Genomic DNA, 13,085 nt, shown 5'->3' on the forward strand with positions numbered 1-13,085 from the left:
TTTATTCCTCTAGACTTCAGTTATTCATCCACAGGAGGAGAGGGGAGGGGGAGGGGATATCAATGGTAAATAAAGCCAGTTCTTGCATAACATTAAGTGAAAAAACAACCTCAAACTTATTAGATCAAAATTAAACAACAATGTGCTGCATCCAGCCGACTGGTTCCCCCGTCAGGAACATTCCCCCTGTTTCATTACTGCCTCGGGTTTGTCACCGCTCCCGTCCCAGAGCGCGCCTCCCCCCTCACACCGCACCCGGGTGCGTTCGGGAAACTTCCCTGCATTCCCTGCTTCGCTCCAGCCACCGGGACCCCCGTTTTCTCCTTCCAGCACTCACGCACACCATGAGCCTTCTCTCTCGTTCTGTAGCTCCAGCCTGCACTTCAGTTACAAAGAATAAACTCCCCAACGTAAGGAACTCGGAGCCCAGCCACCCCAACGCTATAGTTGTCGCCCCTCAGGCGTCCATCTCCAGCCTGTACCTGCCCTTGCTGCCAAAACCGCTGTACAAAAAGTGACCAAAGAGGAACGGATCTTGCAGTTTCTTTGTAAAAAGAAAAAGTGACAACATACAGAAACAGAAAAACTCCCTGTTAAGGCTCCACAGGGGAAGAGCGCCCCTGGGGAAAAAAAAAATAAAAAAAGTTTCAGGCAAGTAACACCTCCGGGATGTGTCAGCCCCCAGGACACTGGCACGCGACCCCCGAGCGCGAGGAAGCAGTGCTCTCTCCCCTCACTGCTTTTTGCAGCACTACATAAATACTGGTTGGTATTGTTTTTAATTTGAAAGGGAAACCAGTATTTTTTAAATAGGAAAAGGGATAATGGCCAAAGCAGAAGGTACAGTACAGTTGCTAAGAGGTGACAGATAGTGACAGTCCTGGCACCAGCTTGAAATTTGTGAAGAGTCAACAAAATTGTAAATCCTCCAGTAAGACAGAGGAAGCTTCTCGATGCCGGCTGTTTCAAGTACATCCATTGCCGGCAATGGACGTTGCACCAGGACAGTATTCCTGGCTTAAATGGATTTTACAAAAAAAAACAAAACAAAACAAAAAAACAAATCAAACCAAAAAAAAAAGGTAAGAAAAGCAATCCCAGCAGACCAGCCCATGCCAATGAGCAATGGCACCTCTCCCTCAAGTCACATCCTGACCAAACATCTTTACACTTCACAGGTGGAGTCAAACTGCATTTTAAGTTGCACCTTTCCCAAAGACACACGTTCTCCCCGTCCTCTCTCCATTTCCGATCCAGACCTCCTGCCTCCGTAGACACTACTGGTTAGTCTCATTGTAGCTTCACCCGCGACCCTCCGTCCCACCCCCACCTGGCCCCTGTCACACCAGCAACTTCAGATCTGCCCACCTGGACAAGTTTCCCCAACACACAGAACGCTGGTCCAACCTGCTGCCTCAATGGCTTCCCCCTCCGTACACCTACTCTAAACAGTAACGGTACCGCTAAATAACCGCGAACGTCCCAGTCGCTGGGTACAGATAACCCATCTCTGAACCTGCCCTCGTCTGCCCGGGGCTCTGCTGGGAAGATGATGCGAACTGCAGAAGCAATAGAAGTCCAAGGCACTAAAATATCCAGCAAGCATACTGGGAGAACAGACAAGTATTCAAGTACATTAATTTATACAATTTTACATTCACATTTATTTATCTAATACAATGAAAATACAAAGGAAAAAGTTAAAGTGTCTCCAATAAGTATAAGGATATAGCTAGCTTTTTTTCCCATTTTTTCTTTTTAACTTTTTTAACCCTCTATATTCCACTCATTTTTAAACTACTGTTGTCCAACAACATTTATATATCACAGTGTTTCCACATCAAAACTGATGGTAAGTACATGTCCGCAGGGAACTTTTAAATTTTTTTAAACAATTTAAATTGCTCTAATGCTGCAGTCAAAGCTGTTAATATCTTACTTAAAGCAGTAATGACCTATCAAGCACGGGCTGCACTGCAAGTCCATTCGTGTGCCCCATCGTTTCGGAGCCAGATACAACTGACTGGGGAGAGGGAGAGGAGGGGGATTTGGACAGCTTTTCTCCTGGTCTTGGTTCTTCAGGGAGAGGTGAGAAGCATACTAAAGCCTCATGCTAGGATTCAGCCCTCCCACCGCAACGCGTGTGGATTCAGCCTCAAACCAGAGAAAAAATTTTACAGCAAGACTGCGTTAAACTGACCCCACGACTTCTCTTCACAGCTCTTGCTCCACACAAGAGCAGAACCCCTCGGTCAAAAGCACTGTCCCACCATAAGGATGCTGATCATCCTCCTCCCCCTTGAAAGTGTGTGGGGAAACTCCCCTTACAGAGAGCTGACAGCAATGGTTGGAAAAGAGAAATTCATTCCCAGTCTGGCAAGCTACCAGTTCATTGCAGCACTAATAGTTGATACAGGGCCCCATCTCCCTCCCCATGTCCTGTCCCGAGGTCTAGCCAGCACGGTCTCCGAGCGCGGCTAAGTGGTCCGCAGGTTGGAGCCTGGAGGGTTGCTGATCGATTTTTGCAAGTTGCTGATGTTGAAGCTTTGCAGAGAGGCGGCACCCACGGGCTGGAACTGGCCGAGCGGAGGCTGTGTCGGACCACCTGTCCCACTCCATGGAGCGGCAAAAGATGCTGCTGGATAACCGTACTGCTGCGGGGGGCACATCGCCTTTGTGAAGGGACCTAAAGAGGTAGCTGATGCTGCAGAGATAGGCGTAGCACCCAGGGAAGATGTCATAGAGATACAGAGCTGACCCGGTGCCGAGAATTTTCTTGCCATGCCAGGGCCCTGAAAGAAAACCCAGCCCCCAAGAAAAGTTACACGGCTGTGCTTAAAAATCACAGGTTCGCTCCCCCTCGGTCCACAAGCTGCTCCCAAGGGATATTTACAGGAACACACCTCATGGCCCTCTTTTAGCTATCCCCTTCCCCTCCCTGTACAGGATCGTACAGGTGAAACAATCCTGTACGTAAAAGATAAGTAATTTTCTAGAGCAGTTGTCCAAGCTGCAGGATAACTGCACCCCAGCTGTGATGGATACCCAGATGAGATGGCAGCGACACTGGAAGTTTTGTACCATCAGTGTTCACGGATTCCACCTTACCTCATAGCTGCTATGTCCTTTGCCAACTTTCTTTCCAGACAGGTTCATGGCATCTCGGGCCCAGTTATCTACCAGCTTGTGCAGGTCATCTGTGAAAGTCCCTTTCCGGCTCGAGGCAATAGCAGGAGGCTGAGGCTGGGGCGCTTGGCTGTTCACTGTAGCCCCGACTGTATTAGTGCTGCTGGTCCCTACAAATAAAAAAACCAAGAATCAAAACTTCAGTTACAGATAACCTTTCCTCTAGTAGATTTAATAATCATGATAATGGTACATCAATAGAGCGCCAGTTAAATGCCATGCAGATTAATTCTAAGTTTCCTTCCAGGACAGACTGAAGTGGGAACTACAAGGACTCCTACAGGCATTTTCTCAGTTTAAGAGAATTTCACAGATATGTTTACTTTTCAAGAAGTGCTGCAAGTAGTCAGCTTAAGAGGGGAATGGTGGCAGCCTACAGGCCTTTGTAGAGGAAAAAGGAGATTAGATTTCAGCGCTGGATGACAGTACAGTCGCTGTCATTCTCTCATCCTACACCTTTTAACTAGCAGCAACCACTACTGGCACAGGTCAGTTCCACCTTGGAGGACACACGCTGGGTGCTGGATAAGGAGCAGTACAATCAGCATTGCCAGCTGCTCTGTAGCAAATTATCTCCACTTTGTAAAATGAAGATAAAAATTAACGGAGATTACGCAAAAAAGCCACAGCGAGAAACAGCAACTGTTGTTTCCAATAGCTGCCATACTTAGGTTCTTGAGGGTAACCAGATGGGACTGTCTTCATCCACCAAACAGCCAGGATCAGCAGAGGAAGTCTGCACTGCATTAAATTTTGCTTTTTGCCTCTGAAAGCAATTTTTTTGCCATTATGTTCAGATTTCCTAAGTCAGAAGAACAAGCATTTCAGATGTAAACCACCAATACGGCTTCAAGAAGGTAGAAATGAGAGTAGTTCCTTAGACACGCTTTGACAAGTTTTTCTGTTTACTGGGTTGATTGCACAAACACAAAAAACCCCTTCACATAAATACCACGTTCCAGTTCTACTAGAAAGCTCACTGAACATTATCCTGTAGAGGGAAAAAAAAAAAATCTAGAAGCTTTGTTTTGGACAGCCTCACTATCCCATTCACACTTATGAACAAGCAACTGCACTCAAATTTAGGTTTTGCAGAGGCAGACCTCATAATATACAACTTTTGATTCCTGTTATCAAATATCCTGAATTTTCAGCAGTATTGCAAAGTACCCTCATCTACAGATGTGGAAGTGAGAATTAACCACTAGGGCAGACTTCTTCTGAAGGACATGGTAAGGGCAGAATAAATTTACATTTTTCAAATCCATTAGTACCAAACAAAACAACAAAATCAGTATCTGGCAACAGCAGTGCTGTCCCTGCACTCCTTGCAAGGACACATCCTCACCTAATTTTTTCTCAAAGTTCCTCAAACATTTCTACTTGCTCACTCTAAGAATGCAACTGGGAAACCCAAGAAAACCTGAGTTTATGGTAGACATTTCTGAAGAAAACTCATTAGAATTGGAGCATCAAAAAAGCCAGAAATGAAAATCATCTCTCTATTGCAAAGGCCAAAGGACGGAGTCGCTGTCTCTTGCCCGACAGCTGCTTCATCTGTTCCGCTTTCCCTGGCCATCAGCCACACTCCTTGCAACCACTGTATCAAAGAGCGAACTGGCTCCAAACCCCTGCAGGAATGTTTCATATTGAGGAGTGAATTAGGAAGGTGACATACTTACTATGCAGGACAAATAAGCAAAGTGTTACTGCCTCTGGTGGCGCTGAGGAGGGAAGGATACGCATCCCTCCCACCAGTTCCAGCTCAAGCATGGAAGTGGCTCCCGGTCCGGGTGCCCACAGGTGGGGCAGCAGTTGTTACGAGCAGGCAGGTGCATGCAACCGTACACATGAAATAAATGAGTAAGGCTCCCTGACCAGAGCGTGCAGCTGCAGCACAGATGAAGAGTAATATGAACACGCTAAGGTGGCAAGGAAAATCTACAGTGAAATAACAAGAACCTCAAGCATGCATCATGTGGAAAAGGCTCAAGATACAATTGTTTAATAAGAGCAATGATGTGAAAGGTGAAATTGAAGACAAATGAGGCAAAAGCAAGAAAGGGGTGCTCAGGAGAGATGCCAAAACCAGTAATCGTCACATTCCACCGTAAGGATTCATGCAGGGATCGACACACTTGCTCTCATCCTCTTCACGATGGCCACTATCTGCTTTGGATATTTCACATTTCCATTTCCATCAGTAAAGCACAATGGGTCCTGGACCTATGCTAGAGAGCTTCCTCAGGCCACGGAATAGAGAGAATCAATCAAGGTATGAAATATCGTTTAGGAAAGTTTAAGTGTTTCAAAAAGGACTGGACTGGCTCAGGGTGGGAACCTCAGGGAGGTTGCAAGAGCTTTGTCCACAAATATGATTTTGTTAGTGAGCTCTTATCTTGGATCACAGACAGACCAGCCTACACCACAACAGGGAGCTCCGCAATTACCAAAGCTCCCATGTAATGTCAATTTAAAAAAATTATTTCTCAGGAATTTCACGTTTTAGCTCCAACATAGTTACCACCTGCAGAAACTGCCATCCAGAAGAGTCTGAAAAGGAAGTGCTTCAACTTGTAGCATTCAATGGAAACAACCCCCCCACATTCCTGCTTGGTCACAGCAGCCGTCCCCAGTTCTGCTCTGACATGAAGGATCTGAAGTGAAACAGGCTTCTCTCTCTCCAGCCCGCTACCCGTAATGCCTTCATTCTGCCCTTTTATTCCCCTCCCCCCCGCCCCATAAACCAGCAGTCAAAGACACCTGTAAAACAGTCTTGAGCAACATGAGCACACACAGGCTTTTCAAAACATCTCTCGCTTTGGGAGACACTGGAGATCTGACAGCTTACTCTTAAAATGTCGAAGGAGTGTCCGCAATGGGATCCGGCACTGAGGTGCCAAGCCCCCTCAGATCTGTAAACGAACCAGCTGCTCAAAGGTCCAACTCTAGCACATTACAGCGAGCAACTGACCTCGATGCTCAACTCGCTCTCGTTAGCGATGAGCCAGGTTCCACAGCGGAGGCGAGGTTCTGCCTGCCTCCACTTGCCTGCCAGAGCAATAGCCAAACTATTCGAGATCCTAATGACTGCGCACACATTAGAGGGCATAACACAGACAGACAGATGCTGTGCTGGAGACAGAGTCAGGAAGGTAAGGCTTCAGTGACCAGAAAAAGCTGATGAATAGCTTTACAATCAGGAATCGGAGATAACAGAAATAAGATAATTACTACAGAGCTGGTTGCAAGGACAGACTTTTTTCACCATCTTCCCTGAAGCACAAAGAGAGAGTAATTTGTTAAAGATAAGAGAAACAGTGAGAAATGTTTAGTATCAGGAAACGGTACAAAAAGCTTGGTGAGAAACAGAGGACACAGCATGGCAGGGCTCTTAGTCACTGCTAGGACACTCCAGGACAAACCCAAAGACTGCTCTGTGACAGTTTAACCAGTTGTACTTTCAGGAAGAGAAAAGGCCCAGCCTCCTACATTTCTTCTTCACAATTTCCACGCCGTAGTGAAGAATGTCAGGAGATATTACTGTCACAACTGGCTGTTATCGCAAAAGGAAAACCAAGTACATCTTCCATTTTTGTCAGGACATAGGGAGCATTTTACACTATCAAAGTTCAACCAGTTTACAACATGAGAGATGTATTCGATAGGTCAACTGCTTTTAGTTTGTCACCTTATTTTCTCAATCCATGGAATAGTTCAGACATTCCCCGCCAAGCTGTACCACTCTGTTTCTCCAGCTGCACAGTTAAAAGCATCAATTACTGCACTGTTTCCTCAACACCACTGGTTCTAACCCAGCGCCTTCTCCGGTTGTCACTCTCCACAACAGTCTGCAATAACATTTCAAGGACAAGACTCCAGGAAGCAAGCAACCTGCCATAAGCCAAGTGCCAGGCCAAGCTGTGCCATGCCAAGGATTACCTGCTTTTACAGGACAGCTACAACACACTTGTCAAAAGAAATCCAGTTCCCCTAGCTCCAGTCCCATAAGCAAGATGTATACATGCCAAAGTACTCGTAGCCAGATGATGGTCAATTTGCAGCAAGCCAAGGCCTTGTAAATAAATGATGCTCTCATATATTCAGTTCATTGTCGATTCTAGACACAGAATGGCTGTTCTTTGTATTCCCTAGCCCCAAAAAGGACAGACAAGACTAAAGATTATCTCTAAGTTTGCTTTAGTAAGAATTTAACTGCTTCCAAGAAAGAAGCCATAATTCCTGAGACTGCAAATGTCCATTAGTGCATATCTGCACATTAAATATACCTAGTAAAAACATTTAAAGCTGCTCAATTTGAAAAATTAAATGCCATTAGCACTTCTATTCCTCAAATCCAATGAAGTGAGATGGAGGTATCATTGCAAAACAGAACAGCCAGGCAAGAATTTCCCCTCCCTCCAACTCATTCCCTTTCCCAGAGGATGGAGCTGATTGCATTGCAGCTGTCTCTGCAGAAGGGCCAGGCCCAGTTCCCGCACACAACTCTGGCTCAGCTGAGCTATGGCCAACTGTAGCGAGACAGATGCTACAGATGTGTGGTACTGTCATGCAGTGCAGTGACTGAAGGTGTCTTTACAGCGCTTAAAGCTTTCATGTATCAAAGACATTCCAGAGGGTGGGAAACAAATGTCAGGACATTTAAAGGGTCCAGCCTGCAGAAGCAGCATGGGAGATGTTGCAGCACTCCTAATAAAAAGCATCACATCAGCAGCCTCAGCTCAAGCGTATCATTACTTCAATCACATCAGAAGTTTGAGGCTCTCTCGTCAGTCTGGCCTAGCGTAAGTACAAACGAAAGGATTTTGACAAGAACTGCAAAGGTAACTCACGAGGGTTGAGAGAATGTCTAAAGATGTCTATCTACCACCTTTATAGCTATTTGTTGCACATTTAGTAGATCTCCAATTCACAGTATAAAATTCAAAAAGCGGGCCCATTAGTAGGTAAGGATCTTTTGAGTTTGCCTGAGAATATGATTTTAAAACCCTCAACACTTTATTCTTTAGCTATTGGCTAATGAACATACTGACTGCCTACATCAACGGTGGCATCAATGCTCTGCACCGTAACCAGCACTAGTGCTGAGAACATGCAATACCAAATCAAACCTGCGCAGCAAGCATACTGCTGGAGGAAGTGAGCGTACTCCCTCCCATCAGTTGCAGCAGCATCTAAAGGAGAAATTTGGAAAACAAAAGTCTTCCTCACTGTTCCACTAGAAAGACTGCTTTTCTTCCAAGTCTCATGTGCAGTAACATATGCTGAAGCATAATTACTAAGGCAGGCCAAAAGAAAATGCTCTCCCCAGTTTCTATCATTTCACTGAACTGTCACGAAGGTTTCCACCAAAAGCTTAAAGAAAATGAGTGCTTGTTATTATGAGTTTAAGAACAGAGAACACCTAACATGAGAACCCAAACTTCTAAAGGTGTGCTAAGAGCAGCTCAGCTGAGCCATGGGACTGGAGGGAATACAAGGTGGTAGATGAGAATGGGCTGCATGAAACAGATCCAAGCAGCAGAAAAAAAAAAAACAAACCAAAAAGACAAAACAAAAAACAGACAAGGAAGGAGTAAAGGTGTTACACACAAAGAGCCAAGCAGGGCGTACTCAGAAATCGGGTCCTCCTGCCACCAGGCTTGAACGTCACTCTCTCAGATGCACAGTTAAACTTCGCACAGCCTGTGAGAAAACAAAAACGGGAAGAACAGAGAAAGGAGAGGAAAAGGGACAGAACACCACTACAAGATGTTAGAAACTTGAGGTTGGAAGGGTGAAATGCATTAACATGACACACAAGAATAAGCCTCAAAGTGTGGACCGAAGAGTATGTAGACAACATACGGAGTGAAGAGACTCCCTCTAACACCTCCAGACTTTAGGCCAAGTTTGCAGCGTTACTCTTCAGTACATAACCCAACAATATAAGGTTGCAATCAAAGTAAGAAAGCCAAATGCTGGCAAAACTACCCAATTATAAAACTGTACTGCACAACTCTAGATACAGGCAGATTATTCAAGAAGCTCCAAAATACTTTAAACAGTTAATTAAAAAGAAACTGCATAGAAAATTCTTAAACATTTGTTCCCATTTTCTGTCTGTACTTCTCAAGTTTCAGCAAAATCATGCATCAGAGTTGATGCGTTCAATCAGACTACGGCAAAATTTCTCAAAAAGTTGTTCAAGGGGGAAAAGAAAACCTAGAACAGCCAAATTCAGAGAAATAAAGGAATCCAGCTATCACCCCCTTAATGACTGGAAGCAAAGAAGTGCTCCCTATCAAATGATCACAACTGTGTGAGTAATTATCTGATTAAGATACTAACTAGTAACAAGCAATCCACAACCTGAGTAATGAGTAAATGAAAAATTGATTATTCCTACCTTTCCATCCTCCCACACTACCTGTTCCTTCCAAAGATAATTCTTTAACTCACAATTGCAGAGCAAGAGCCTTTTTGACCTTTTATTGTTAAAAATTCCATTGGCAGAAACAGCCAAAGCAGTTTGGAAGCCTAAACAGACGTTTGCTACCATTTCAATTATGTGTTAACATCGATCAAAGCTGGTCTGCCCCTTCCTTAGTCCCGGCTTCACGTTTCCAACCCCCCATTCTCACCTGCCTCCTCACCCTTTCAGCCAATACCTTTCCCCCAGCTCAGCAGAACACTGCTTGCCACCGCCATACTGCACTCTCTTGTATTCTCCTTGGTGCTTTCATCACAGCAGACAGGGCCATGCGCTATATGTTCATTACTTCAACAACCTCACGCTTCACTTGTGTGAGAAGGAAGAAACCTCAGTTCAGAGAACACCCTTATCAGCCTCCGCACATAGGCTCGAGACTACCAATCTGCTCCACGCTGTGCACTAAAAATCAAGTGTCATCAAGTTGATTATTTGCTCATCAGTAGCAGAAGCGCAAGACTCAACACTAATTCCACCTGAAGTCTTACCTTGGCCTGGTGCCGAAAGGCTTGGTACCGAAAGGGCACCATCACTGGTAAAGGCAGAGTAGAGATTTTCGCTGGAAGGTGAAGGTTTGAGGGGCTGTACCAAATGGTTCTGCCCAGTCTCCGGCACACTGCCAGGAGGATGAAGTGTCTGCTGTGGGGGCAAGACTGATGGCGCACTCTGAGCTGACAGATTGCCTAAAAGAAGAAGGAAGGCGAAAAGCTGTTCAGTGTTTCCGTTCCCCAACCTCATTTTCAAAGCTTCTGTCATTGCTCCCAAGGGACAGGAGAAAAAACAGGAAATTTGACTGGAACGTTTACTAGGGGGGGAAGTCACTACCAGGTAACTCAAATGATCAGTTCAGCTATCACACTAGTGATTCAGAAAAAAGTTCTGGGGTGGGGATGTTACCAAAATCTCGGAATGAAGAACTTATCGACACCAATGTGATGTAGATAAGCAGACACTTCTTTATTAACGGCCGGGTGCGTGAGCGAGTCCTCTCACGATCAACGCACGCCAGGTCTCAAAATCAGATTCCATATATAGAACGTATTAATATTCATTAAATATTCATGCATAATCATAATATTTCCCGTAAATCATTAACATACTCTCCTCCTATATCTGATTCTGCGCAGTAGAGCTTAGAAAGGTCTAGAAATGGGTCTGGGGTACGATTTGGGTGGGTGGTATTTGAGTTGGTGGTCGTGATCTCCCCCTGCCAGAATTACCTTTTACTAAAAGTTCACAATTTCTTGGCAGGCAACTACAAGCTGTTCCAGTCTACTCTCCCAGTTTCCATTAATCTCATATTCTGACATTTCAATACACCTCTGCATACAGAAGACTGGTTAAATACAAAGAAACCTTTCAACCCTAAAGTTATTACTTAAGTTTTAACAATGGTTCTAGCCCCTTCTTCTAGCCTTGGTACAGGATGTACAAAAGATCTCATAACAGCTTTTCCTGTGCAGCTATAAGTTTCATTTAAAATATTTCTTATCCTTCTATATTTTAATTTTATAAAATGATTTTATAAAATCAATTAATCAATCAAATAAAGTCAATCAATCTTAACTTATTAACAAATCGATAACAGGGAGGGGACGATACCATCCTCTGGTCAAGCATGACAACCCAAGGAAGGGGGGAGGCGCCGAGGGGAGGGAACTACTCCTAGTTTCTGAGAAAGCAGTAAGACTATAAATATTCTTATTTACTTAAGTTTTAAGGCAACTCTGTGCTAGCTTACTGACACATAGCTCCCATACCATATAACTAATCAAAAGTGAGCAGCCAGTGTGACTGGACACAGAAAATACAGCATGACATGGAATTACCAAAGTGAACATGCAGGTAGCAGTTAACAAGTTCGTCTGCTCGCAGTGCTGGCCCTCCAGTATTCTTTACTCAATGCTACAGGATGCGAGACATCTACAATTACCCAGCAAGCATCTGACATCCATGTCATTCAAAGTGTCAACAGTACTATTTATTTTTTAGTTCTGTTTATAATAAAAGTGGTTTTACTAAGACAGGAAGCCTTGACAATTGAAACTGTTTCTCAGTTTCCAAGTACCAAAAAACCTGCAACTCCATTTAAACAAACAAAACCAAAATCACTATTTGAACATCCATCAACTGTGACTAAGTTTCTGAAGTGTAAGGACTAGTAAGATCATGCTTCAGTGCTACTAAAGTAGAAAAAATATCTCTGAAGTTGATTGATGATATCAGCCCCATTCTTTAAAATCAGTTTCACAAGGCAACAAAAGCAATTTATCTTTTAAAAAATAAACCAAAGTTTTCCTCCATACTGTAAACTTACACTTTTTTCCCTGGGCAGAATTCTATAATTATTTGTCTAAAAAAATACAAATCACAACTCTAAAACTGCTCTTACAGAGCAACGTGACAGCATCTTTCAGTAGATTGCAAAAGTCACAAGCAAGACCAAACAGCAAAAGCAATTTCAATGATCTCGTAATCCGGGCAGCGGAGGAATGGGGGAGAACACACATACCCCCTCCCAAAGACAAGACAGAGACACAGGCATAGATCTAAGAATGAGATACGGTACCTTGTTGGTTTCATCTACTCAAAAAATTGAAGAAAGTCTCACCTGATAGCTGAGGGCTTTTATTTCCCTGGGAGCTGCTACGACTGGACTTGCTGCTTTTTCCTTTAGTAGGTCGCCTCCTCCTCCCCGACAGGGGTGCAGCTGGGGGGATAATTACAGCAGGCGGCGCCTTTCCCAATTTCATGTATAGTGACTCAATCTCCTGCTTCTGGCGACTCTGCAGCTCCTGGATCTCTTTAAGGTGCCTAAGAAGGTACGAAGGAGTGTGATTTACCAAAATCCTATGTATATACACGCATGCATACAATCCCTCCCCTCCAGTCAAGCTTGCCCAGCTTCTTCGGTCAAACTCTCATTAACATTTAAGAAAGGAGGATATAAATCTTTTCAACAAACAACCACTGAACACATGGCAGAACACGTGCCATCTTCCACCGTGCACTAACCCTGGCTAGAATTCCAACACAAAGCTCCCAATGTTGTAATCATAAACCCCAGGGTAAATGGAAGTACAAACAAGAGCATACCCCTACTGTAGAAGATCAAATCATTCAGCGCTAAAATGCTACGGGAATAGCTAGATTATTCATTTTGAGATGTACGGCCTTGGAGACTTCTATATTTGTACTGCCTTAGGGGTGGGGTATTTTTTTCCAGAACACTTGCATACACAAGATTTTAAATTGCCAGCTACCCTAAAAAAAGTTCAACTTTCAGTATAAATAAATTAATAGGTCAGATTGCTTGACTTCCAAAATTTTTTTCTAAGTCAACAAGAATTCTTCAGGACAAGGGGAACCATTAGAAATGCATATTAGAAATGCAGAGTTGTGTGTT

General features: G+C 44.1%; 1 protein-coding gene across 12 annotated transcripts in view; it reads right to left on the reverse strand.

Moving 5' to 3' along the window:
* Positions 1–1,640: 1,640 nt before the first annotated feature.
* Positions 1,641–13,085, reverse strand: part of WNK1 (WNK lysine deficient protein kinase 1) — a 104,757-nt gene continuing 93,312 nt past the window's right edge. For 6 of the 12 annotated variants that reach the window (XM_080393485.1, XM_080393484.1, XM_080393482.1 and 3 more), the window contains 5 exons: positions 12,291–12,493; positions 10,168–10,362; positions 8,800–8,892; positions 3,109–3,296; positions 1,641–2,792 (listed from right to left, as the gene is read on the reverse strand). In XM_080393485.1, coding sequence (XP_080249611.1) covers positions 2,478–2,792; positions 3,109–3,296; positions 8,800–8,892; positions 10,168–10,362; positions 12,291–12,493 — 994 coding nt within the window. In that variant the 3' untranslated portion in view covers positions 1,641–2,477. The other 6 variants (XM_080393483.1, XM_080393480.1, XM_080393486.1 and 3 more) reach the window with 4 other exon arrangements.

Source organism: Falco punctatus (genome assembly GCF_963210335.1).
Source record: "Falco punctatus genome assembly, chromosome: 6".
Taxonomy (NCBI): Eukaryota; Metazoa; Chordata; class Aves; order Falconiformes; family Falconidae; genus Falco; species Falco punctatus.